This window comes from Clinocottus analis, unplaced genomic scaffold (assembly GCF_023055335.1).
Source record: "Clinocottus analis isolate CAN_PGR_092001 unplaced genomic scaffold, fCliAna1.0.p SCAF_3, whole genome shotgun sequence".
Taxonomy (NCBI): Eukaryota; Metazoa; Chordata; class Actinopteri; order Perciformes; family Cottidae; genus Clinocottus; species Clinocottus analis.
This window is the reverse complement of record NW_027176042.1, coordinates 23,501,542-23,524,646: the sequence shown is the minus strand read 5'-3', so window position 1 is coordinate 23,524,646 and position 23,105 is coordinate 23,501,542. Positions and strand designations below refer to the sequence as shown.

Below are 23,105 nucleotides of genomic sequence, written 5' to 3'. Positions count from 1 at the left end.
TTGACAGTTTTACGAGCTCGGCGACAGCCGGGTTCCAGAGCTCTGATTGGCTGAACCGGAGGATCCCTGGCCGGTGATTGGTCGACACAGGACGGCTCCTGAGACACGAAGACGACGTCCCACGTGTGTGTGTGTGTGTGTGTGTGTGTGTGTGTGTGTGTCTGTGTTTGTGTGTGTGTTCTTTATGTGTGTGCGCGCATGCATGTGTGTGTGTGTTCGTGTCTGTTTTGTGTGTATTTTTGAGAGTGTGTCTCTGTGCATCTGGGTCTGTTTTTATGTGTGTGTCTGTTTGTGTGCGTGTGTGTGTGTGTATGTGTGTGTGCACATGCGTGCGTACATGTGTTTCTGTGTGTCTCTGCATGTGTGTTTTATGTGTGTGTGTATGTGTGTATATGGGTGTGTCTGTGTGTGTGTGTGTGTTTTACAGTCAATCATCTGATCGTGGGAACTGTTTTTTTCCTTCTCTCCCCTTCATGAATCCATTTTCCCAAACTTGTGGGTTTGTGTTGGCTTCACGGTGGCACTACGCAACCCACAACACAACAACACAATGAGTCCATCCAACCTGTGCTTACCTCACTAAACACAACACAAGCGAGATCTCCTACCTAAGCTCAGCACTAAACACAGGAGAACCCACAACCCTCCGTTGAAGCTGCTGGAAAACAACTTCAGTCGATGGAATATTTTGACCCAAACATCCGTTTCACAACGAGGGAAACAAAAGCTCAGACAAGCTGCGATTACTAGAAGCTGCTTTCTGAACACAGACAATTATCCCAGACTGGTATTTCCCCTCAACAACTGCGGTTACATGCGGTCACTTTTCCTTTTTTTTTCTCAGAAACAACCGAGTCCAATGAAAGTATTATTTCAGCGCGACGACATAAAATACTCATTTCAAACGTCCCGTTCATGCTTCGCAGGAGGAAGACAGAGGGTTCTTTCAGACATCCAGTGGAGTTAGGTTTTTGCTTTTTGTCCAGAAAAGTGACACAAAAACCACCACTTCACTTATAACTGTTGCTCCCATGTGACCCAACACAAGTCCTTTTTGTTTCGCAGGAAACACAGACGATGATGTTGGCTTGAACGCAGCGTTGGATAATATTAATTTAGCTGTTGTGTGTCTGAGCTTTAAATAACTGGCACTCCAGAGACAGAAACGCAGCGCTGACATTTCCATCCTCTCCGCCTGCCAGCGCCGAGAATAGACTCCGCTGCTGAGAACCCCCCCCCCCCCCTCCCGCCGTTTCATCTTCATCTCAGCTCTTTGGCCTTCACACGGGGCAACGAGCGACAAATAAATCTGCGTAGACTCCAGATTAGCGTTTTTTCATCGAAAATAGAACAGGGAGTGGAAGAGCAAAGCGAGTGATGTGAAAATCTAGTGGGCCCAGTTTGGATCCCAGGATGTTGTGGTTTCTTGGTACAGGAATAGCCTCCCCCCGTGTGCTTTTGCAGATTTTCCTCCAATTTGGTCCAGTTCCCTCCACACAATATGTAAGTATTTTAGTCTTAAACTGTGTTCACAACAAACGCAGTAACAAGATTACTGCAAAGTCAACGCACAGAAGCGACAGGTTGCGAAAAAGTGTTTTTCCCGTCGGGCGGCGAAAATGACGCGTTTGACGGGAAGCTAACAGCGCGTTTGACGCGAGGCTAACGAAGCGTTTTAGGCAAGGCTAACGGAGCATTTGACACGAGGCGAACGGAGCGTATCACGCTAGGATAACAGTGTGTTTGACGCAAGGATGACAGCGCGTTTGACGCGAGGCTAACAGCGCATTTGACGCGAGGCTAACAGCGCGTTTGACGCGAGGATAACGGCGCATTTGACACGAGGATAACAGCGCGTTTGATCCGAGCATAACAGCACGTATGACGCAGTGCTAACGCCGCATTTGACGCAAGGCTGACGGCGCATTTGACCCAAGGATAACGGCGTGTTTGACTCGAGGCTAACAGAGCATTTGACGCGAGGATAACAGCGCGTTTGACGCGAGGCTAACAGCGCGTTTGACGCGAGGCTAACAGCGCGTTTGACAGGCCGCAAATTGAAATTTGTCCCGTTTCTGTAAGTTTTATCGGGTCGTCAGGTCGCCGCGCTGGCGGAAAGTGCAAAAGCATGATGAAGACCAGAAGTTGTGTCCAGAGACAGAACTTCCTTTTTCAATGTTGGCTCGTGAGGTCAGAGTGTGCAAAAACCTACACATGTGAGTTTGTGTGTGTAAATGTACGTACTGTATTATAGTGTGCCATCGAGTCCTTAACTACTTTTCCATGCATGACTGCTCTCCTGTGTGTGCTTGTGTGTGCGCGCATACAATTTATGAGCACTGTGTGTTGAACCTGTTATGTAACAGTAGAGACTCTTGGGGATAATTAAGTCGGCCGAAGCCGAATGTACACGTATATAGAGGGCTGAACAGTATTTACACACACAAAATGAACCATGTCATATCGCAGAGTGACAGAAAAAAAGGGATTGTGTGTCCTCACACGGAAAGAAAATACACAAAGGCTCAAATACACACAAAAGAAAAAGCTAACTTTCGATAAAAAACAAGGTATTAATCAAGTTCTGAGTTCACAAAAACACACCTAAAATAACGAGTCATCCAATGTAAAATTAGGCATTTTTTATTGTTCTTACTTCTGATCTTTTCTCATGTTCTTCTCAAAAAGAAGAAGCATAGCAGTACACTCTTGGTTTCATAGAAAAAAAAAACGGGAAAAAAAAACGACAACAACAAAGTTATACATTTTATTTCCTCTCTGATAATGTTTGTTTTTGTATTTTCTCCCATGTTTCAGAAGAGTAATATTGTCATATAAAAATACTATATTACATAGAATAGAACTTTACACAATTTGAAAAAAATACACAATATCAACGCATACATTATTAATAGCCCAATCCGGAATTGTAATAAACTGAAATCCCACTTGTCAACACGTCTTTTTTTCTTCTTTTTTTATAATTCAATGTTTAATCAAAGGCATGAAACGAACATGAATGTTTCAGGAATGAATCAACCAATTTTTTGGTGAAACGTTCTCGTGGGATTCATCAGAAATGTGACGCAGAAATTGGAGAAGCGCACTCGTGACTAACAGATCATAACAGACAATTTAAATTTGTGACTTTGGATATCATGCAAAAATATATGTTTCCTTCCGTGGAGTAAAAGCCGAATGTCCAGTGAAGAAGTTGTCTTTTGTTACGAGTAATGGCAGAGCACTCCTTACGTTTGGCTAGCTAGCTGTATTTTTAGGCAGAATGCTATTGGCTAGCTGAACAAATACTGTAAATAGCAACTTACTTAATGGCTAGCTGACAAAGTGCTATTGTTGTAATATAAGGGGGGCTGTATCTGGATTATACATTAAGCTAATGGTTAGCTGACCAAGTGCTATAGGTGTAATATTAGGTTAAGCTAATGGTTAGCTGACCAAGTACTGTAGTTGCAATATAAAGTTAAGCTAATGGATAGCTGACCAAGTGCTATAGTTGTAATATGAGGGGGTCTGTATCTGGGTTACACATTAAGCTAATGGTTAGCTGACCAAGTGCTGTAGTTGTAATATTAGGTTAAGCTAGCTGACTAAGTACTATAGTTGTACTATAAGGTTAAGCTAATGACTAGCTGACTAAGTGCTATAGTTGCAATAGAAGGTTAAGCTAATGGCTAGCTGACGAAGTGCTATAGTTGTAATATTAGGTTAAGCTAATGGTTAGCTGACCAAGTGCTATAGTTGTAATTTAAGGTTAAGCTAATGGCTAGCTGACTAGGACACTGTCGTAAGCTAGTGGACCATCATCTCAGTCCCGTAGAGGAAATGTCTTGGATGGATATATAACTAGATGGTATTAATTAATCATTAAAAACCATCACGGGAAACAATTAGAATATCAGTCGTGACAAAAGACAAATGTAGCTAACGTAAAAATCGAATCGTCCAAAAGATTCTTCAAGTATGATGGAAATTCTCCAAAATCCTACAGATTAGTGACAGAAAATACATTTTTAATATGAATTTTAAATTACTGCATTACAAATCCGGTCTTGGCACAGCAATTAAACAAAAATTGTACGACTTAAAGGGGCCGGTGTGTAAGATGTGATAGCATTTGGCGCTGCAACGGAAACTTCTCCTGCATGCTAGCATGCAAGAAAACTACGAGGTGGCCAATGCAAAACATAATTATTGTTTTTATATTCCATTTATATTTCAATAGATCCACCTCAATGTCACATGAACTGTAAATGAGCAATTTTTTTTTACATTTATGACGTTGTGCAACTGTGAAGAAGTCTTTATGTCTTCACTCATCCGTGGGTTTGTTGTTACAATTCCGGATTGGGCTTAAAACTGACCTTTGACCCAGAAATGCATAGGGAGTATGGATGACCACACACACATACACACATACATACTTACATAAAAACCAACAGAACAATTTGGAAGGCCTTTCTCAGCATTTTGTCTTTTTTTTAAATCATTTTTTTTTACCTTTTACAAAACGTTTTCTTTTGGCCACTTCACAGTTGCGTAAAAAACACTCAGACAGGTCTGTTCCGTTGTACATGAATATACTTACAGTGCATGGTATTCAACAGTGTGCTTCTTCTTTTTTTTGTGCGTGTGTGTGTGTGTGTGTACAAGTGCTTGTAGAAATGTAAATGTCCCTTTTTTTGTGTCATTTAAAAAGTTCTCAGGCTCGCTCACAAGAATTGAGTTCACACGGCTCATCGGGGTCTCGATACGGCCCACAGCTCTGAAAAAATATCACCACTGTACAACGAAATGTACACCACCTAGCGCCTCCCTCCCCCTACAAACACACACACACACACAAACACACACTCATATATGCTTGAAACTGAAAGAAAAACTGACATCCTTGGATACGTACATGTAAAAACACATGTATATATACATGAAGTGCACACAGACCCACATACCAATACAGTCATATACATGCAGGCTCTCACAATATAATGCACACACACACTCACACACACACACACACACACACACACACACACACGCGCACATACTAGTGCTCTCAATGGGGGCAGCTGGATTCTAACTGTATTACGTAAAAGAGTGGGAGACACACAAACAGCGAGAAAGAGAGCGAGAGAGAGAGAGAGAGAGAGAGAGAGAGAGAGAGAGAAAACACAGAGGTTGCAATTGTTCCCGTTGAAAATGTTTCCAATCCTTGGGAGGACAAAGGCTATTCTCTGTCTCCTCTCGGGTTCACACACACATTCTCACATGTGGCGTCGACTCTTTCGAGTGTGCTCACACACAGGAATACATTTATAACAAATGTGTCCTTCTTACCCGTAAACCCTCTCCAGTTTCTCTCACACACACACACACACACACACACACACACACACGAGGGGAGCAACCAGCTAGCCTCATTTCGGCAAACGCGCAGTGCTAAGAAAAGTGTTTTTTTTTTGGGCAGAAATGACAGGGAATCATTAAGACGGGAGGTGGAACGGATCCAAACAGAACAAGAAGAGGTGGGAGAGGTAAAGAGAAGCCAATGAAACGAGAGGCTCAGATGTTGTGCTCGTGTTTGCCGTTGTGTTACAAAGCCGAGCGGGAGCTATTTTCGGGGCCCACTTGACAGCTGCAGCACCTCCACGTCTCAGGTGGGAATGAAACGCACCCGTTTGACTCATCAGGGTGAAAAGATAAAGCGCCGAAATCTCGTCGTCTTCTGATAGCGAAAGCGCTTCGGCCCCCAGCGGCTTGTTGTTCAGAGGACGCGTTCTGCAGATCGCAACCGGCTGAAACTTTGACGCCAACGATGCGAAACGGGTTCGACCACGAGCCGGCGATTGGGTCTGACCCCTTCCGGGCCACCGTAGAAGCAACCTTCCCGCTGCCATATGGCGTCACGTTGCAAGCTATCAAATACACAAGCCTCACGTTCAGGTGATTTTACACTGCAGGAAACAGACTCGCTCATGTTGGAGTCCATTTCTGCCAAAAGATCTCAGCCCTGAAGGCTTTAAAACAACACAACCAGGCCAAAAAACAACACAAAACAAAAGCAGCTGTCGGCAGCTATGGCGACGTTCTCAACCGAGAAGGTGTCGGCGAAACCTCTAGAACGAGCTGTACTTTGAAGGATCAAAAAGTTCTGCCAAAAAATGCATTCAAAGGTTTATCCGAACCTCAATTATCGTACCTTCCACGCCCGACCACACCGTTCCAGACACACCCACAGAGATAAGAGTGTAAACAACCTTTGGAGACGTCCTGAGTGACTCATGAAACCCGCTGCGAAGAGGGCGTCGCTTGTTTTTTGACTCTCCTTTACTATGAATTTACCCAAATGCCTGAACAACCGCCAAACTGCGGTTTCCTGGGTTTCGTCAGACCTTTTTTTTTGGCGACTCTCCCAACAACAACCACAGTAAAACTGGTCTTTTTACCTCGTCATCTCCCTCCCGGAGCGAATCTCTCGAGCGTCTGATGAGGACGCATCGGGTTTTACATCGTGGGTGACTCGCGTTGTGCGTCTCCACGCGTTGTGCGTCGATATCGATCGCCGAGGGTTGTGACGAAGCGTCGGTTATCGAACAGCGGGATCGTGCTCGGCCGATCAGACTCGACTATGCGTGTGTGTGTGTGTGTTTCAATCCAAGATTAAGCGGCAAATATGTGACCTTAAATTATATGAGCAGAAGGGTTATGAAGCTTTATTGCTAAAAAAAAAAACACACATCGAGCAGGAGAAAATGTCAACCTTGACAAATAATGTTTTTTTCGCGTCTTTTGTCAGCACTCGGCTCGTGGAGATTACAACTTGTATTATACTTTTGGTCTGTTGACTGTAAAGAAGACGCATCGGGGGATAAATAAATGTTCCCAAAGCCTCTCCCAGTGGCTCACAGTTTAAAATACAGTTGGTTTATGGCGTAATGCCTCATACGTGCTACACTCAGCACCTTTAACGGCATGAATTGGGGTCATTTCATCGAACCCTAATCCGTACATCGAGGCTCGAGGCAAACAAACTAAAACGTTGCAGGAAAATGTTCTTCTGTCGGCAACAAAGTTGTCTCTGTGGCATCTCCACGAGCAAAGCTGTGTTGAAGCAACAAATGATAACGAGTATTTTTGTAACGTAGCCAAAGCAAGTCGCTGCTTTTTCTCTCTTTTTCTCTTCTTATCGTTTTGGGACTGGAAGCTGAAGTTTTTTGGCAGTAGCGACGACACCGTCGTCTTCCACTTGTAACGATGGCACACATTTAGATTTGTGTGTTTTACGTTGTGTTATTGTGCTGACGTGTCCGGTATAGAAGTCCACTTTCATGCAACAGCTGGGAGGGGAAGAAAAAAAAGCTGAACTTGACCCGTTGTAGAAATTGTATTTACGCATTCTTAGCAGCAATATGGAAACGGCTACATCTGTCTGGACCAGTAATGTTCTACGAAGTGTTTCTGAAAACAAATGAAATATGTAAACTGAACGAGACAGTTCCTTTTTTCACATTTCACAGTTGAAATGTCCTTTAAATCATTTACATTATTGTGTTTTAAGTACCAGAGATGTCTAGAAACCTGTAGCCTGGCACCGAAGACAGCCGAACACAAATTTAATTTATTTTTTTTGCCATTTGTTTTCAGTGAAAACAGCATTTAAAGAGTCATCGGCTAACGGACGGTTAAAGTGCCAACTGAGCGGTTGTTTGTGTTGGAGCGACTCGGAGGGTTCCCGGCCGAGCGTCTCGCGTGGTTTCTCTGCAACGTGCCAGTGCTCCCACAGAGGATCATACAGTCTGACAGCAGTTTAACCAGTGTGACTGGGAAGGAGCGGCCGTGTGAGCATGCAAGTGAAAGTGTGTCTGTGTGTGTGTGTGTGTGTGAGAGAGTCTGTGTGTTTAAGTAGAATCATTGGCGTGTGTATTTGGACCAGTTCCAGTACAGAACTTTGCACTTCATCACCAGTTGTAGTGTGTCTCCTGTATGAGTGTGTCTCGAGATGTATCTGTCTTTGTGTGTGTGTCTGCGTGTGTGTGTGTTACAGGTCTAACGGGTGGTCTAAAGTGTTGTTATTGTCCTCTGTGTCGTCGTCGTCGTCGTCGTCGTTCGCCAGCGGGTTGCGGCTGATGACGAGCTCCAGCCGGTCCCCGGCCTCCGTGATCAGCGGCACCGCCAAGCAGCAGTCGAAGTCCCTCGTCCTCACGTGGTTCACCTGGGAGACGCAAACGACAGGTGAGCGGCGCCGCCGTGGGGTTAGCGCGCAAGCTAACGAGCGGAGACGCTCGCTAGCTTGAGACAAACTGTTGCTTCAGGTTGAAGGATTATTCCTGATGGCATCGGGGGTCTCGTTTTGTATCGTTCTGTATCGTTTTATATCGTTTTAGCGCTTCCTTTTCTACATAACTGTTGCAAGAAAAAAAAAGTGGGCGGCCTTGCAAACAAAGCTGCAACCAAGCTCCGTTTGCGCCGCACTACGTGAAAATGAAATGAGGGTTCCCTGGTCTTCACCTGCAGGATCCTGTCGTAGGGCCGGAGCCCGGCTCGATCGGCGGGCCCGTCCGGTCTGATCATGTTGACGTACACTCCTTTCTCCAAGAAGCCGTCCGACACGCTGAAGCCAAAGTCGTCGATCTCGGGGTCCTTCACCACCGTCACCTGCCGGATACGACCACAAGGAGGGGAGGTGGTGAAATCTAAACTTTTACCTCGTTGTCGGAGCGCCGTAAAAGTCGGGTTATAATCCGCTACTACCGCCGGTGGTTGTCCCCGCTGTAGCCAGCTAGCGCTGCTGCTATCTCCCCGTTAGCTGGTGCTGCTACTGCCCGCGTCAGGTGTCGAGTCGGGGCTGGTCCCGCTACCTTTTGGTGGTTGTCGGGGAGCTAGTGGGGAGCTAGCAGCAGCACAAGCTGGCTACAGCGGGGAGCTAGCGGGAAGCTAGCAGCAGCACTAGCTGGCTACAGCGGGGAGCTAGCAGCAGCACTAGCTGGCTACAGCGGGGAGCTATCGGGGACAACCACCAAAGGTAGTAGCCGTTTATAACCCGACTTTTGCGGGGAGCTGGCAGCAGTGCTCGCTAGCTACAGCGAGGAGCTAGCAGTGAGCTAGCAGCAGCACGAGCTGGCTAACGCGGGGCGCTCGCCCGGTCGTGAACTCACTTTGTGCAGCTCCAGAGGCGTTGGGGACAGAATCCCCTGCATCTCTTCTTTGATCCGACGAGACTCCCACGTCCTCTCCGACACTCTCAGCGAGGCTTTCGATTTGGGCTCGTGGTGCAGGAGAGGAGATTGGTTGTCTTGGTGGATGTGGGCCCCGTGGTGCAGGTGGGCCCCGTGGTGCAGGTGGGCCTCGTGGTGCAGGTGGGCCTCGTGGTGCAGGTGGGCCTCGTGAAGCAGGTGGGCCTCGTGGTTGAAATGGGCCTCCTGGAGCAGGTGGACATCTGGGTGGAATGAAAGGGTTAGTTTATAAGAAATTAAATTCAAAAAAGTATTTGGTGAACAGCCCTTATATCAAATATACAGCAGCATGTTTGTCCATACAGTTTTGCTCAGTTCAGTTTCCCTGGATTACATTTCAGAATTAATTTTTTAACTTGTCTTGGTCCTATATTAAGGGCTTTGGGGGAAACAACCACAGGTCACATCCGCCATCAAATCACCTTGGTGGAGTTGGGCTTCCTCGTGCAGGTGGGCCTCCTCGTGCAGGTGGGCGCCCTGGTGGAGGTGTGTGCCTTGGTGGAGCAGGTTCCCCTGGTGCAGAAGAGAATTCCTCCGCAACGGGCTCATCCTGCTGTGGCTCAGCATGGGCTCGGCCGGAGGCTTGTTGACGCCGTCCACGCCCAGACTGATGGCCGTTCCCGTCATGATGGACGCCTGCACAAACCAAAACACAACTTCCTGAGATGAAGCAATGCATTTGGCCGCAGGTTCACCCCGAACGGTTTCCAACCGACCTCGATCTCTCTGAGTAGTTCTGATTGGCCGCAAGTCTCCAGATCCTCAAGCGCCTGACACCAGAAGCTGTCATCCGGATCCAAAAGAATACCGTCGGGTTGTTGGCCAATAAATCTGTTCACACACATATACGCACACACACACACACACACACACACACACACACACACACACACAAGAACAACAAACACTTTTCTTTTTGAGTTCAATCTTCATGCTGAATCCAAAATGAACAAAGCCGATGTTTGAACAGAGCAGGGCAGGGTGAAACTCTGTGTTCTGGTTTAATCCAACATGGGTAATCTTTTAACGCTGAATGTCCTTGACTGACAAGATTAATTCAGTTTCACTGCACTTTTTTTTTTTTCTTTTTTTTTTTCTCTCTCGCCTTATCCTTCCTCTCCATCTCTCCGCCCCCATTAGTGTTACATAACCTCCAACGAGTGTTGCTATCCTCACAAGGCTTAACCCTCTGACTCATCACACACACACACACACACACACACACACACACACACTCTGAAATATTCCACATCACCAGCAGCCAAAACACCGTTTTTTGTCAAGTACAAACCAGAGTTATGACGCCATGCGATCAGTCAAGCGATTGCAGTAAAAGACAACAACGGTTTGGATAATATGCAGCAGATTATGTTATGAGCACAAAAAAAAAAGCATTTTGCATTGAAAAAAGTTTTCCCATAAAAATTGATTTATATCATTTCAAATGGAACTTATTTGTGTTTTTGGACTCTTACTTGGAAGAAATGAGCAATTTGAACTGGACATTTTTAACTATTATATTGACTACACTATAAATGACAAAGATAAAGAGGATTATTTAATAACTCATATCACAGATTGCTAATTTTTGGACAGTGGTACATGTCCAACGTTGTTTGGGCTCTTATCCACCACTTCTGATTTTTTTTTTTTGGTGCTTTAATTAAAGATAACAGTGGATCAACCCTGTTCCACATCCTCTAAAATGTGAGCACAGAGATGGGCCTCCATCCCATATAAATGCAACCCTTAAATTAAAGCCTCAGCTTGTGTGAATAGATAGTAAAAATTTTAAAAAAATCAGAACAAAAAAACACGTTTTTACATGATGAAATGAAATAACCGTGAAACAAAGGTGCACTTAAAAGGAACAGTGTAGTTTTGTATGTTCATCTTTAGATCACCATTATGAAAACCATGCGATAGCGATCCAGGAACCCACTGCTTTCCATTGATTCAAGTAATAACACTTGAATAATTATACCTTCTTAAACGATACTTGGACGTAAAGTCTGCAACATCAGATTTTCATGCCGCCATAAAAAAAAAACCCAATTCTGCTGGAATTGAAAGAAAAGATCTAAAACTGTAAGTCACGCTTCTAAAAATAGTCAGTAGAGGAACAAAACAAACGTGATTGGTTGTTAAAAAAAGATCCTACCCTGGTGGTTTGTCCCAGTCGTCCTCGCTGAAGCCTCCGTCGCTGAAGGGGTAGTTCTTCCGGCGGCCAGGAGGGGGCGTGGTGCTGCGCTGCTGCTTGGCGCTGCGCCACTCGTGGGGGTGGAGGGCGATGCCGGCCGCCTGGTGGTTGTAAGTACCTGCGGGGGAGGGGGGGGGGGGGGCGAGACGCTGCTCATTTAGCATTCTCGATAGAGATATCTGGATTAGTTTTCTTTGGATGACGAATTTATGCTTCGACTTCCACCTTTTTATGGGAGATCTACATGTTTTCCCAGGATGTGGCCGTGCCGGCGGCAACGCCCTAACCCGAAGCTCACCCTGGCTGCCGTAGCCGGCGTCCAACCCCGAGCCGTCCCACGACTCCATGGCCGAGTCCACGCTGGGAATGGTGGTGGAGTAGAGCTCCGACAGCTTGTTGGTCTGTTGGCTGTCCGTCAAGTCGTCCTCCTCGGGGTCGCTGAGCTCGTTCTCCGTGGTGTCCTCGGCCTCGGCGGCTTTCCTGTCCTCTCCATCTTGGAGACAAGAAGTGGGGAGTTTGGTTTATCTTATGGACCCTAGAGCCCCCGAAGAATGTACTAATGTACCACAATGAATGATGTTTAATGCGTCATTAGACTCCCGCATGTTGATCGTAGCTACCGGACACAGTTTCGGACGTACTGTCGAGCTGTTTCTTTATCTTGAGGGTCACCGTCTCGCCGGCCATCTGCAGCAGGTGGATCGCTTCGCTCAGGGGCTTCCCCTTCAGACTGACGCTGTTGATCGCCAGGATCCGATCACCCACATGGATAGCCCCCGTCCTGGGCACACACACACGGGTAGGTAGGCAGGTAAGTAGGTAGGTAGGTAGGTAAGTAGGTTGGTTGGTATGTAGGTAGGTAGGTAGGTAGGTACATATGTAGGTAGGTAGATAGGTATGTAGGTAGGTAGGTAAGTAGGTAGGTTGGTATGTAGGTAAGTACGTTGGTAGGTATGTAGGTAGGTAGGTAGGTACATATGTAGGTAGGTAGGTAGGTATGTAGGTAGGTAGATAAGTAGGTAGGTAGGTAGTTACATAGGTAAGTAAGTAGGTAGGTTGGTATGTAGATAGGTAGGTTGGTAGGTACGTAGGTAGGTAGGTACGTAGGTCGGTTGGTGGGTACGTAGGTAGGTAGGTAGGTAGGTTGGTAGTTAGGTAAGTAGGTAAGTATGTTGGTTGGGAGGTAGGTAAGTAGGTAGGTTATGTAGGTAGGTTGGTGGGTACGTTGGTAGGTAGGTAGGTAAGTATGTTGGTTGGTAGGTAGGTAAGTAGGTAGGTTATGTAGGTAGGTTGGTAGGTAGATATGTAGGTAGGTAGGTAGGTAGGCAGGCAGGCAGGTAGGTAAGTAGATAGGCAGGCAGGCAGGTAGGTAGGTATGTAGGTTGGTAGGTAGGTAGGTACGTAGGTAAGTAGGTAGGTTAGGTAGGTAGGCAGGCAGGTAGGTAAGTAGGTCAGAGGTCACACAGACAAAGTTAAAAACATCGACATGATTACTCTTGGAACCAAAGACCCTCTGAATCGTGGTTCTGTCTGGAAGTCTCTTCCCACTCACATGCAGAACTCTAAACCTTTCAAGTCTACTTCATTTGTCCGTCCACACGGCTTCAATGACATTTCTCTATATTTTATCTCCTCAGCAAAGTGTAAATGAAATGCATTATGATGATTACTTGACCTCGACCTTCTGACGCTGTGGTTCTCGGCTCTAACGTAGTGGATTGTCGTCCTTCGGGTTGGGATGAAGGGGGGGGGGGGGGGGTCGCTGCCCCAATCCAGGAGGTTCCAAGTATTTTGGGTGTCGAATGGAGCGGACGCATGCGTGAACTGAACCTTTGACGTTTTAGAAAAGCCAGATTTACTCAGAAAACGAAGACACACAAGGCTTCAGCGCCGCAGACGCGCTGTCAGTGTTTACGGGTCACATCTGGGTCGAGGAATTTAAGTCACGACTGTTGACGAGTTTAAGGAAGAACAAGATGGCCCTGAAATGAACAACAACGACAGCGTCGACTGCCTCGAGACTGTAAACACGGCGAACGCTGGCCTTCTTTGATAAGAGGTGTTATTCATGTTTGTGTATCTTATCTCGTACACGCTCAAGGATCCGTAGTATCACATGGACATGCGTAAGAGATTGAAGTCAGAAAAGGGTTCATCCACATGTTGACCAATGGATTTTCATGACTTTTCCATGACTTTTAACTAAATTGCCATGAATTTTCCATTGCTTGAAATTTTCAAGACTTCAAACCAAATTTCCATTGTTTAAAACCATATTTCCATGACTTCAAACCAGAAGTCCATGACTTCAAACCATTCTTCTATGATTTAAAACCATATTTCCATGCCTTAAAGCCAAATTTCCATGGTTTATAACCAAATTTCCATGACTTAAAACCAGAAGTCCATGACTTCAAACCATTCTTCTATGATTTAAAACCAAATTTCCATGACTTAAAACCATATTTCCATGACTTACAACCATATTTCCATGACTTCAACCCAAATTTCCATGACTTCAACCCAAATTTCCATGACTTCAAACCATTCTTCTATGACTTAAAACCAAATTCCCATGGTTCAAAACCAAATTTCCATGACTTAAAACCACATTTCCATGACTTCAATCCAAATTTCCATGGTTTAAAACCAAATTTCCATGACTTTTAATAAAATTTTCATGAGAAAATATTGTGTGAAATATGTGTGTAAACAGTAAAAAGTGATAAAATGTAGTATTTAAACTAACAACGAGGATTCAAAGCATACAGTAAACCTTAAATGACACAAATGAATGAGAGACAATAGTTTGATTAAAAGAATAAACATTTATATAGATGCCTGTATGTATGCTGCTGATATTTTTACTCCATTCATTATTTCAAACTCAGCGTAAATGAACGTCATGAACACATGAATATAACACATTTACACGACTTTTACTACACTTTGGGGATTTTATGTTTTTCAAGGAATTTTCCAGGCCTTGAAATCCCCATTTTAAAATGCCAAAGCTTTAACAGGTTTTCCGTAAGGCTCACATGCACATGGTGCTACGTTAAAATATTCCACTAACAATGTGATGAACTCGATGCAACGGAGCGACTCCCTGAAATGAATTTTGAAATAAATATCTCGAGGCTCCACAGTTTAAAAGAGCCTTGGAGACAGAAGAACAACATGTCGTCCGTGTGAATGGATCGCTGTGAAACGCGATATTGTGGGAAGGCGGGACCGCCGCCAACACAAATATCCACAGCCCCCCAAAAAAAGATGTCAGGAGTTGTTTCTAGGAATCGCACGTGTTCGCTTCTCTAAATATAAAACCTTGAAACAGCAACAACACACTGGAGATGAAATGGTTCGATGCTGACCACGAACTCTTTAGCACCATTTGAAAAAGCAGAACGAGGTTTTACGATCGCCCGGAATACCGACGAGGCGCGTTCGTAAAAAAAGACGTCTACTGAAAGTCCTTCCTTCCTTCCAGCCGCTGTCAGGCTGCACAACAAGCTGAGCTCACAGTGGACCACACACACTTATAACACTTTAAACTTTTAAATACATGCATCTGGTGCAATATATAATACATTTAAATACTTAATATACTGTTTTATTCCATATGTATATTCAATATTGATCACGTATTCTTCTTTACTTGTTTTATTACCGTTTTATTATTTTATTACCGGGACTAATAAAGGATTATCTTATCTTAAAGCTCTTTTATGATAATTTGAATGTTTGTAAAGTGTTTTTGAGAACTTTGAAAAGTGCTATATAAACAAAATGTATTATTGTTATCATTATTATTACGGTGATTTTAAAATGGCTACGTTTATTATTTTCATCACTGTGTGTGTGTGTGTGTGTGTGTGTGTGTGTGTGTGTGTGTGTGTGTGTGTGTGTGTGTACCTCTCGGCCAGGCCTCTCTTGGTCAGGCCGGATATGGTGATGGGGTCAAAGGGCTCCTCGGTGCCTGAGATGGTGATGCCCAGAGGGCCTCCGTACCGCTTCAGCTCCACCGTGTAGATGATGCTGCCCGACGTCTCCTGCTCGTCTGATGCACACACACACACACACACGCACACACACACACACACACACACACACACACACACACACACACACACACACACACACGGGTTATTCTATTGTTTCAACTCCAATGAGTACATGTATGCATGCTGCACACACACACACACACACACACACACACACACACACACACACACACACTCCTTTGAAGAAGTAGGTCAAAACTCTTCTCAAGACAACAACGGCGAGGAAGACACAGTTTCCATGGTAACGAGGTAAAAGACTGCCTTGTCATCGTGTAGCATGAACACACACACACACACACACACACACACACACACACACACACACACTCACTTCACCCCGTGTGTGTCTGTTTGAGTGTGTGTGAATGTAAGTCTGTGTGTGAGTGTGTGTGTGTGTACGTTCGTGTGCATATGTGTGTGTGTGTGTGTGTGTGTGTGTGCATGTGTGTGTGTGTGTACGTTCGTGTGCATATGTGTGTGTGTGTGTGTGCATGTGTGTGTGTGTGTACGTTCATGTTCATATGTGTGTGTGTGTGTGTGTGCATATGTGTGTGTGTGTGTGTGTGTGTGTGTGCATGTGTGTGCGTGTGTGTGTGTGCATATGTGCATGTGTGTGTGTGTGTGTTGTATGTGTTCATATCCTCTGAGTCATAATCTAGCGTGATTGCGCAATCCGTCCCGGGGTCCATGAGTCTGTTTTGTTATTATTTTACATACATATGAACATTTTACATCCCATAATGTCCCAGCGGACATTCATGAAGTGACGTGATGCATAGGTGATGAATCCAAGATGGCGGCTGTAGCGAGGGCTCCACACGGCTCTCATGCTCTTATGTAACTAGAACATGTTCCTGCTTCTCCTGTGAGAGCTGGTATCTGGATGGAGCTGCTCTCCTCCGGGTGCTGAGTCAGGACTCGCGGGCGCCAGCGGCACCTGGTGGCCGCACGCCGCCGCTGCACCTCGACACACCTGCCGCCGCTCTAACGTACCCGAGTTGTCTTCGTCTTTGCGTATCTTCAGCTTCACCAGCTCCTCGCTCTGCTGCAGGATCTGCTCCGCCTCGTCTCTGGAGACGCTCTCCAGGCGGATGTTATCGATGGCCAGGAGCTTATCGCCGGGCTCCAGGGTCCCTGTTCTGTAGGGGGAGGGGGGGGGGGAGAGAGAGAGAGAGAGAGAGAGAGAGAGAGAGAGAGAGAGAGAGAGAGAGTAATTATATTCTAGAATAAATGAGTGTTGTGAGTTTTGAAAGACGTAACGTGTCGTCTCTCTCATGTTCTCACAGAGTTGAACATCATAACATTAAAACATTGAAAACATGAACACATGAAATCAGAAAAACATGAACACATGAACGCATAAAATCAGTAAAACATTCAAACATGAACACAGTAAAACATGAATGCATGAAATTAGAAAAACATTAATGCATGAAATCAGTAAAACATGAAAACATGAACACAGTAAAACATGAACACATGAAAACAGTAAAACATGAACACATGAAAACATGACCACAGTAAAACATGAACACATGAACAAGGTAACACATGAACAAACGCAAACATTATAACATAAACACATGAAAACAGTAAAACATGAACACATGAAAACAGTAAAACATTAAAACAGTAAAAAATGAACACATGACAATATTAAAACATGAACATATGACAATATAAAAACATTAGAGCAGCAGGTGAACCAGCAGGTGAACCAGCAGGTGTGTTACCTGTGGGCCATGCTGCCCTTCTTGATGTCAGAGATGATGAGCGGCTCTCCCTGCTTCTTACTGGCTGCAGAGAAGATGACATCACACGAGGCATCAGCTAACGTGGTATACATAGCATATAGTCACTACTATCAATACAAATAACAACATAAAAGAAACTTCATACATGTTCAAAGGAATGAGATCATGGAAAATAAGATTCAATATAGTTTTTTCCCGCTAAAATCTTGTTGATTTCTATGCTGATGATGCAACTCTGTTGGGAACCAACGAGACCTGAGCGGCTGTTTGAAGTTTGTTTTAAAGTGTTGACACGGATTTGTTATCGTGATGAACTTCCTGTAATCTTAAATGTTCTGTATCATAGAAAAAGTGAATTTTATTTTTACATTTTAAAGTGAGTTAAAACACTTTAAAATGGTGCTGAACATCGTCTAAAAACTAAAGACCTTGAGGATAAACTATATGAAGGACATCGCTTGAAAGACAACTGGAAGAGGACTTCTCGCCGTTTCTGATGTCCATCAAAAAGGTTTAAGACCTTTTAAAGGACTTCTCACTCTGCAGAGCCTCCAGTTGAGAAAGGAGCCAGCTGCTTGGCATATTGTATTTATACTCCATTTTGTCAAACCCCCTTTATGTGTCGTTGCCCTGCAGGAGTCTCGTCGTGCGCTGCAATGAGCCCGTGCATTCAGAAGGTGGCGCCATTGCACCACTCTCTGTCCTCAGAGTCTCAGCACAGCCTGGTATTCAAACAGACTTCATTATGAAGTCTCAATGATCAGAGGAATGCAGTTTCATCCCCACAAGTATCTTTTTACAAATTGACTTCATCAAATATCAAGACACAAGTTCAAAGGTACTCATGATGAACAAGTTCATGAACATATAAAAGGACACAGATGTCCATGGCGGCCATCTTTTGTGATCCAGATTTGGTTGACAAATGGTGTGAAAGTTGAGGTCAGAGGCCGGTTGAAGCATTTATATATATATATATATATATATATATATATATATTTATATACAAAAATTGAAGGTTGGAGATTGTTTTCTTTGAGTTTAACGTCACTGTGAGGAACTGGGAACTCTGAAACCATTTTAAATAAATACTGATGACCTACACAGGCACACGAGACCATAAGTGGGAATATAAGAACATACGGGCTTATTAGAGTAGTCTAATGAAGAAAAGCTAATCGTTTAGCTGTGAATGTCTTTTAAAGATTTCGGGAGTTCTTATATTTCTGCGCATGAATGACTATTTGTATACACACAAGAATAATGAAGCGAAATTCATAGTTTTCTTCATTAATTGTCTTTTTATAATATATATTAGGGATAGGAATCACCAGAGGTCCCACGATACGATATTGTCACGATACTTAAGTCCCGATACAATAATATCACGATACTGCGATACGTTGAGTATTGCGATATATTGTGATTTATTACCTTTTTTATTTATATATATATAAAGAGAGAGAGAAGTAAGCCACTCTGTTGCGAGAACTAGGACTGAAAGGGTCGGAGAAGTCGCTTAGAGGCACTACCACCTTTGTCCACAGGGGGCGCCAGAATCGACACAAAATGAAAGTTCCTTGCAGTGACTTTAAGCGGCACACATCTCCTGGTAACAGGCGACCATGTTCTTGCCGTATTCGTTGAGATCACACTACACCTGGCCAAATATTCATACTACAAGATGTTCTATTTATATATTTATACGTTTTAATTATTTGAATAGAGATTTCCCTTGAAGTCGGGTGTGCAATCTTCAAATATGCTTTTTTAAGTTTCCTAAAAGGAAAAGTGTATCTGATCTCAAGTAGATTGCGCACATGTCCTCAGAAAGCTCCGGATCCAATTCTTTTCTCCCCGTTGTCTGTTGGAAAGTGTCAGATGCTTCAGATTGTCAGATTATCAATAATCTCTTTGGGGCTCCGACAACGGGGCGGTGCAGTGATGGAAAAGTGGGGCCGAGTCTGAGGACTCAAAGCTGGGAAGTTGCAGGTATTTGAAGAAGTGAGAGTGTGAGGGATTTAAAAAATCTTTAATCTCAGCTGCTCAAAGTATTCTGAGGTATCACCGACATATAAATATTTTAATAGGACTAATCCCTTTCTCGGTCCGGGTAGCGAAGGCTCGTCGATCAAGAGAGCGTTGTCGCGAAGCCATTGTTTTCCAGGAGTTTGTTTTTTTTGCCGCATGTAAAAGTTCTCTGTACAAAATTCTCAACCTTTTACAGCCAGGTGCCAAGTCGCCCCGATCGACAATGTCAGGCTTGATCGAGGCGTCCAATCACATCAGGCAGGAGGCGGGCTTTACTACTTTAACCAGTGACTTCCTGTTTTGATCTAGGTGGACGTGGTAAAAACTGACATTTTTCCTTTCGTTTGATCAGCCTCTAAATCTAACTTCCTCTGAAGACGAAGTTTTATCCAAAAAAGTTGTGTGTGTGTGTGTGTGTGTGTGTGTGTGTGTGTGTGTTCTCACCACTGATGGTGATCCCCAGCTCCACTCCTCTTTTCTTCGGCAGCTTGACGTGGAACGTACCACTACTAGGCACCACTGACTCTGAGATATACAAAAACACAGACAGTATTATATAATAAAAAATTGAAAAAAAACACAACAACAAGTACTAATGAGTCTTTTCATCCCGCTTAACATTTGTAATTACGAGGCATTTAGCTCTTTGCTCTTATCTCCTTCTGAACGGCTCCTCTCCGGGCGAACAGAGACTTTAAGTCACAGCAATGAAACAACTCATTTCTGTAAACAAGCTCCGCCCCTCAGCATCCCATAAACTCTCCAAGAAGCTTATCCCTCACAGACATGATGATTGAGGTCACTAGTAATTATATTCCATACAAAGCTCATTTTAATTACAAGCTATATATACGTATATATATATATTAGGTGATACGATATTATCACGATACTGAGATATATTGAGTATTGCGATATTTTGCGATTTATTACCTTTTTTTCAACCACAAATTGCCCCCAAAGGAAAACTTTGTCAGCAAAAATGAATTATTGTTATTGTTTTCGGAGCAAAAACTTTAGAATTGAGTAACTAAAAGATCAATACTTTCGTGTATCGATACAATATCGCCACGCAAAATATCGCGATACTGTGCTGTATTATTATATTCATAGTATAATGCTACTGTGTGTCATTATATTGCCACACAGTAGCAATAAAGAGAAGTAAGCCAGCTAATTATAGATCATTTTCACTGCCACTCTGTTGCTAGGGCAACAGCTTTGGTCCAAGTTCACTTCCTGTCAGCGACTGCGTGAACAAACACCAACAACAGGAAACCCCGAAAGGACGTTCGTGACTCCTGGTGACCTCACGGACCTGCCACGTCGAACTCTATGTCCAGCGAGACCTTGTTGGTGAGCGCCGCGTCCCGGAGCAGCTGGTTGGCCTCCTCCAGGGTCCCGTCTTCTGTGGCGATCCCGTTGATTGACAGGAGGCGGTCCCCCACCTGCAGCAGGCCACACCTACAGCGGGAGCAACCGAGGCGGCGTCAGACAGATTGGAAATGTGCGATATGCACCATCTATGTATCATTTTACCATCTATGTATCATTTTACCATCTACGTATCATTTTACCATCTATGTATCATTTTACCATATACATATCATATTATCACCTATGTATTATTTTAACACATATATGTATCTTTTCTCCATATACATATCCTTTTACCATATATGTATCATTTTACCATCTATATGTATCATTTTACAATATATGTATCATTTTACCATCTATGTATCATTTTACCATCTATGTATCATTTTACCACCTATGTATTATTTTAACACATATATGTATCTTTTCTCCATATACATATCATTTTACCATATATGTATCATTTTACCATCCATATGTATCATTTTACAATATATGTATGATTTTACCATCTATATGTATCATTTTACAATATATGTATCATTTCATCATCTATGTATCATTTTACCATATATATATATATATATATATATATATATATATATATATATATATATATATATATATATATGTATCTTTTCTCCATATATGTATCATTTTATCATCTTTGTATCATTTTACTATATATATATATATATATATATGTATTATTTTACCATATATATGTAACATTTTACCATATATGTATCATTTTACCATCTATGTATCATTTTACCATCTATATCATTTTATCATATATATGTATCATTTCACCATATACATGTAACATTTTACCATATATGTAGCATTTTACCATATATATGTATCATTTTACCATCTATATCATTTTACCTTATATATGTATCATTTTACCATATATGTAGCATTTTATCACCTATGTATCATTTTACCATACAGACGTGGGTTCAGCTAAGTTCTTTTGCATCTCTTTAAACCGAAAGTAGAATGTTTGTGAAGTGGGCATGTTCGCCTTTAAAAGTTCTAACAGACCTCGGTGAAGGCAGAGGCTCGTAAAGCCTAAACACTGTCGCTCTTTATGAAGCCATTCGTAGATAATAAGGAATCCTCCAGTCGCTTCAGTCGAAACGGCCCATAAAGGTTCCCAAAAACATGCAGAAATAAAACATGTTTGTGTTTTCGCTGCCTACTTAGAGATGACTACCTCCAGGGTTCCAGTGCTCCCAAAGGGGAGGAAGTAAAACCCAAACACGAGGGTGTACTAATCGCTAGTCGCCCCCCACCTGGATTCGTTTTTCCCCCCCTTAATTCATTTTCCATAAATGGATGACACCGGAATGAGCTTCAGGCACTCCCCCCTCTCTGGAGAGAGGGGGGAGATTTGAATGCTGTTTGGATATTATACTATTAAAGATTTCTGTTCCCAAAACATCCACCATTTAGACCCAGACGCTGGCTCCTCACGACATAAACCAGTTCTGAGACGAAGAGTAAAGCACATTAGCGTCGCGTATTAAAGTCATTAATTATGTAAATACCCTTCCTTGACAAAACAGAGGTGTATGATGAGGGACTCATCCGTCTTTTTGAGGCATCTCTCTGTGAATTCAAGCAATTTTGGAACGTCTCTGTATTTCAAGTCATTTAGAACGTCGCCAATGTCGTAGTTTTTTCCACAAACAGCAGTAGAAGTGACGTGGAGACGGCGTGTACGTCTCTGGTGGCGGCAAAGACCTGTCAATCACATTAAGCCCGCCCTAAAGTTTCATGACATTCAGTTTGTTATTAGTTTTCATAATCCTGTTATGAAACGCTGTAAATGAATCATATTGTCAGCAATGCAGCAGCTAACGCTAACCCTAACAATACAGCAACAATATTTATATTTATGAACATTAAAACACAAATGCACTCAAAAGGAGCCGAACCAACAGTCTTAAACCAGAAATAATCATGTTTTTTTCCTGGTAATTACATATTTTTATGTTTTTTTGTAAGATTTGTTGGTTCGTCAGATGTTTTTTTCTTCCTTTTCTATTCTTAATTAAATTTATATTTATTTGTTTTCGGATGTTTTTTATTTCTGGTAATTATTATTATTATTATTTGTTTTAAAAAATTAAATTCACATATATTAATTTGTCAGATGTTTCTTTTATTCCTGGTAATTTTAATTTTTTTCTTAATGAGTGTTATTTTTTTATTTACATTTATTGGTTTTTCAGGTGTTTTTTTTAAATATTTTTGTTAATTAATTAAATGTACATTTATTGCTTCCGTGTTTCAATACAATATCGCCACGCAAAAATATCGCGATACTGTGCTGTATTGAATTTTTTCCCCACCCCCCGAATATAATCCACAACCCTTTGCCTTCCTCGTACACGCCGGCAGCACTTTGAGTCAT

General features: G+C 43.0%; 1 protein-coding gene across 6 annotated transcripts in view; it reads right to left on the bottom strand.

Moving 5' to 3' along the window:
* Window positions 1-2,627: 2,627 nt before the first annotated feature.
* The window catches only part of LOC137796658 (glutamate receptor-interacting protein 2-like), a 214,033-nt gene continuing 193,555 nt past the window's right edge, over window positions 2,628-23,105 (bottom strand). For all 6 annotated transcript variants that reach the window (XM_068594707.1, XM_068594705.1, XM_068594706.1 and 3 more), the window contains exons 13-25: window positions 20,619-20,764; window positions 19,745-19,825; window positions 17,249-17,312; window positions 16,509-16,654; window positions 15,367-15,511; window positions 12,093-12,232; window positions 11,750-11,944; window positions 11,413-11,569; window positions 9,968-10,082; window positions 9,674-9,887; window positions 9,174-9,454; window positions 8,527-8,673; window positions 2,628-8,230 (exon numbers count right to left, since the gene is read on the bottom strand). In XM_068594707.1, the coding sequence (XP_068450808.1) occupies window positions 8,057-8,230; window positions 8,527-8,673; window positions 9,174-9,454; window positions 9,674-9,887; window positions 9,968-10,082; window positions 11,413-11,569; window positions 11,750-11,944; window positions 12,093-12,232; window positions 15,367-15,511; window positions 16,509-16,654; window positions 17,249-17,312; window positions 19,745-19,825; window positions 20,619-20,764 (2,005 nt within the window). In that variant the 3' untranslated portion in view covers window positions 2,628-8,056. The remainder of the gene's footprint in view (window positions 8,231-8,526; window positions 8,674-9,173; window positions 9,455-9,673; window positions 9,888-9,967; window positions 10,083-11,412; window positions 11,570-11,749; window positions 11,945-12,092; window positions 12,233-15,366; window positions 15,512-16,508; window positions 16,655-17,248; window positions 17,313-19,744; window positions 19,826-20,618; window positions 20,765-23,105) is intronic.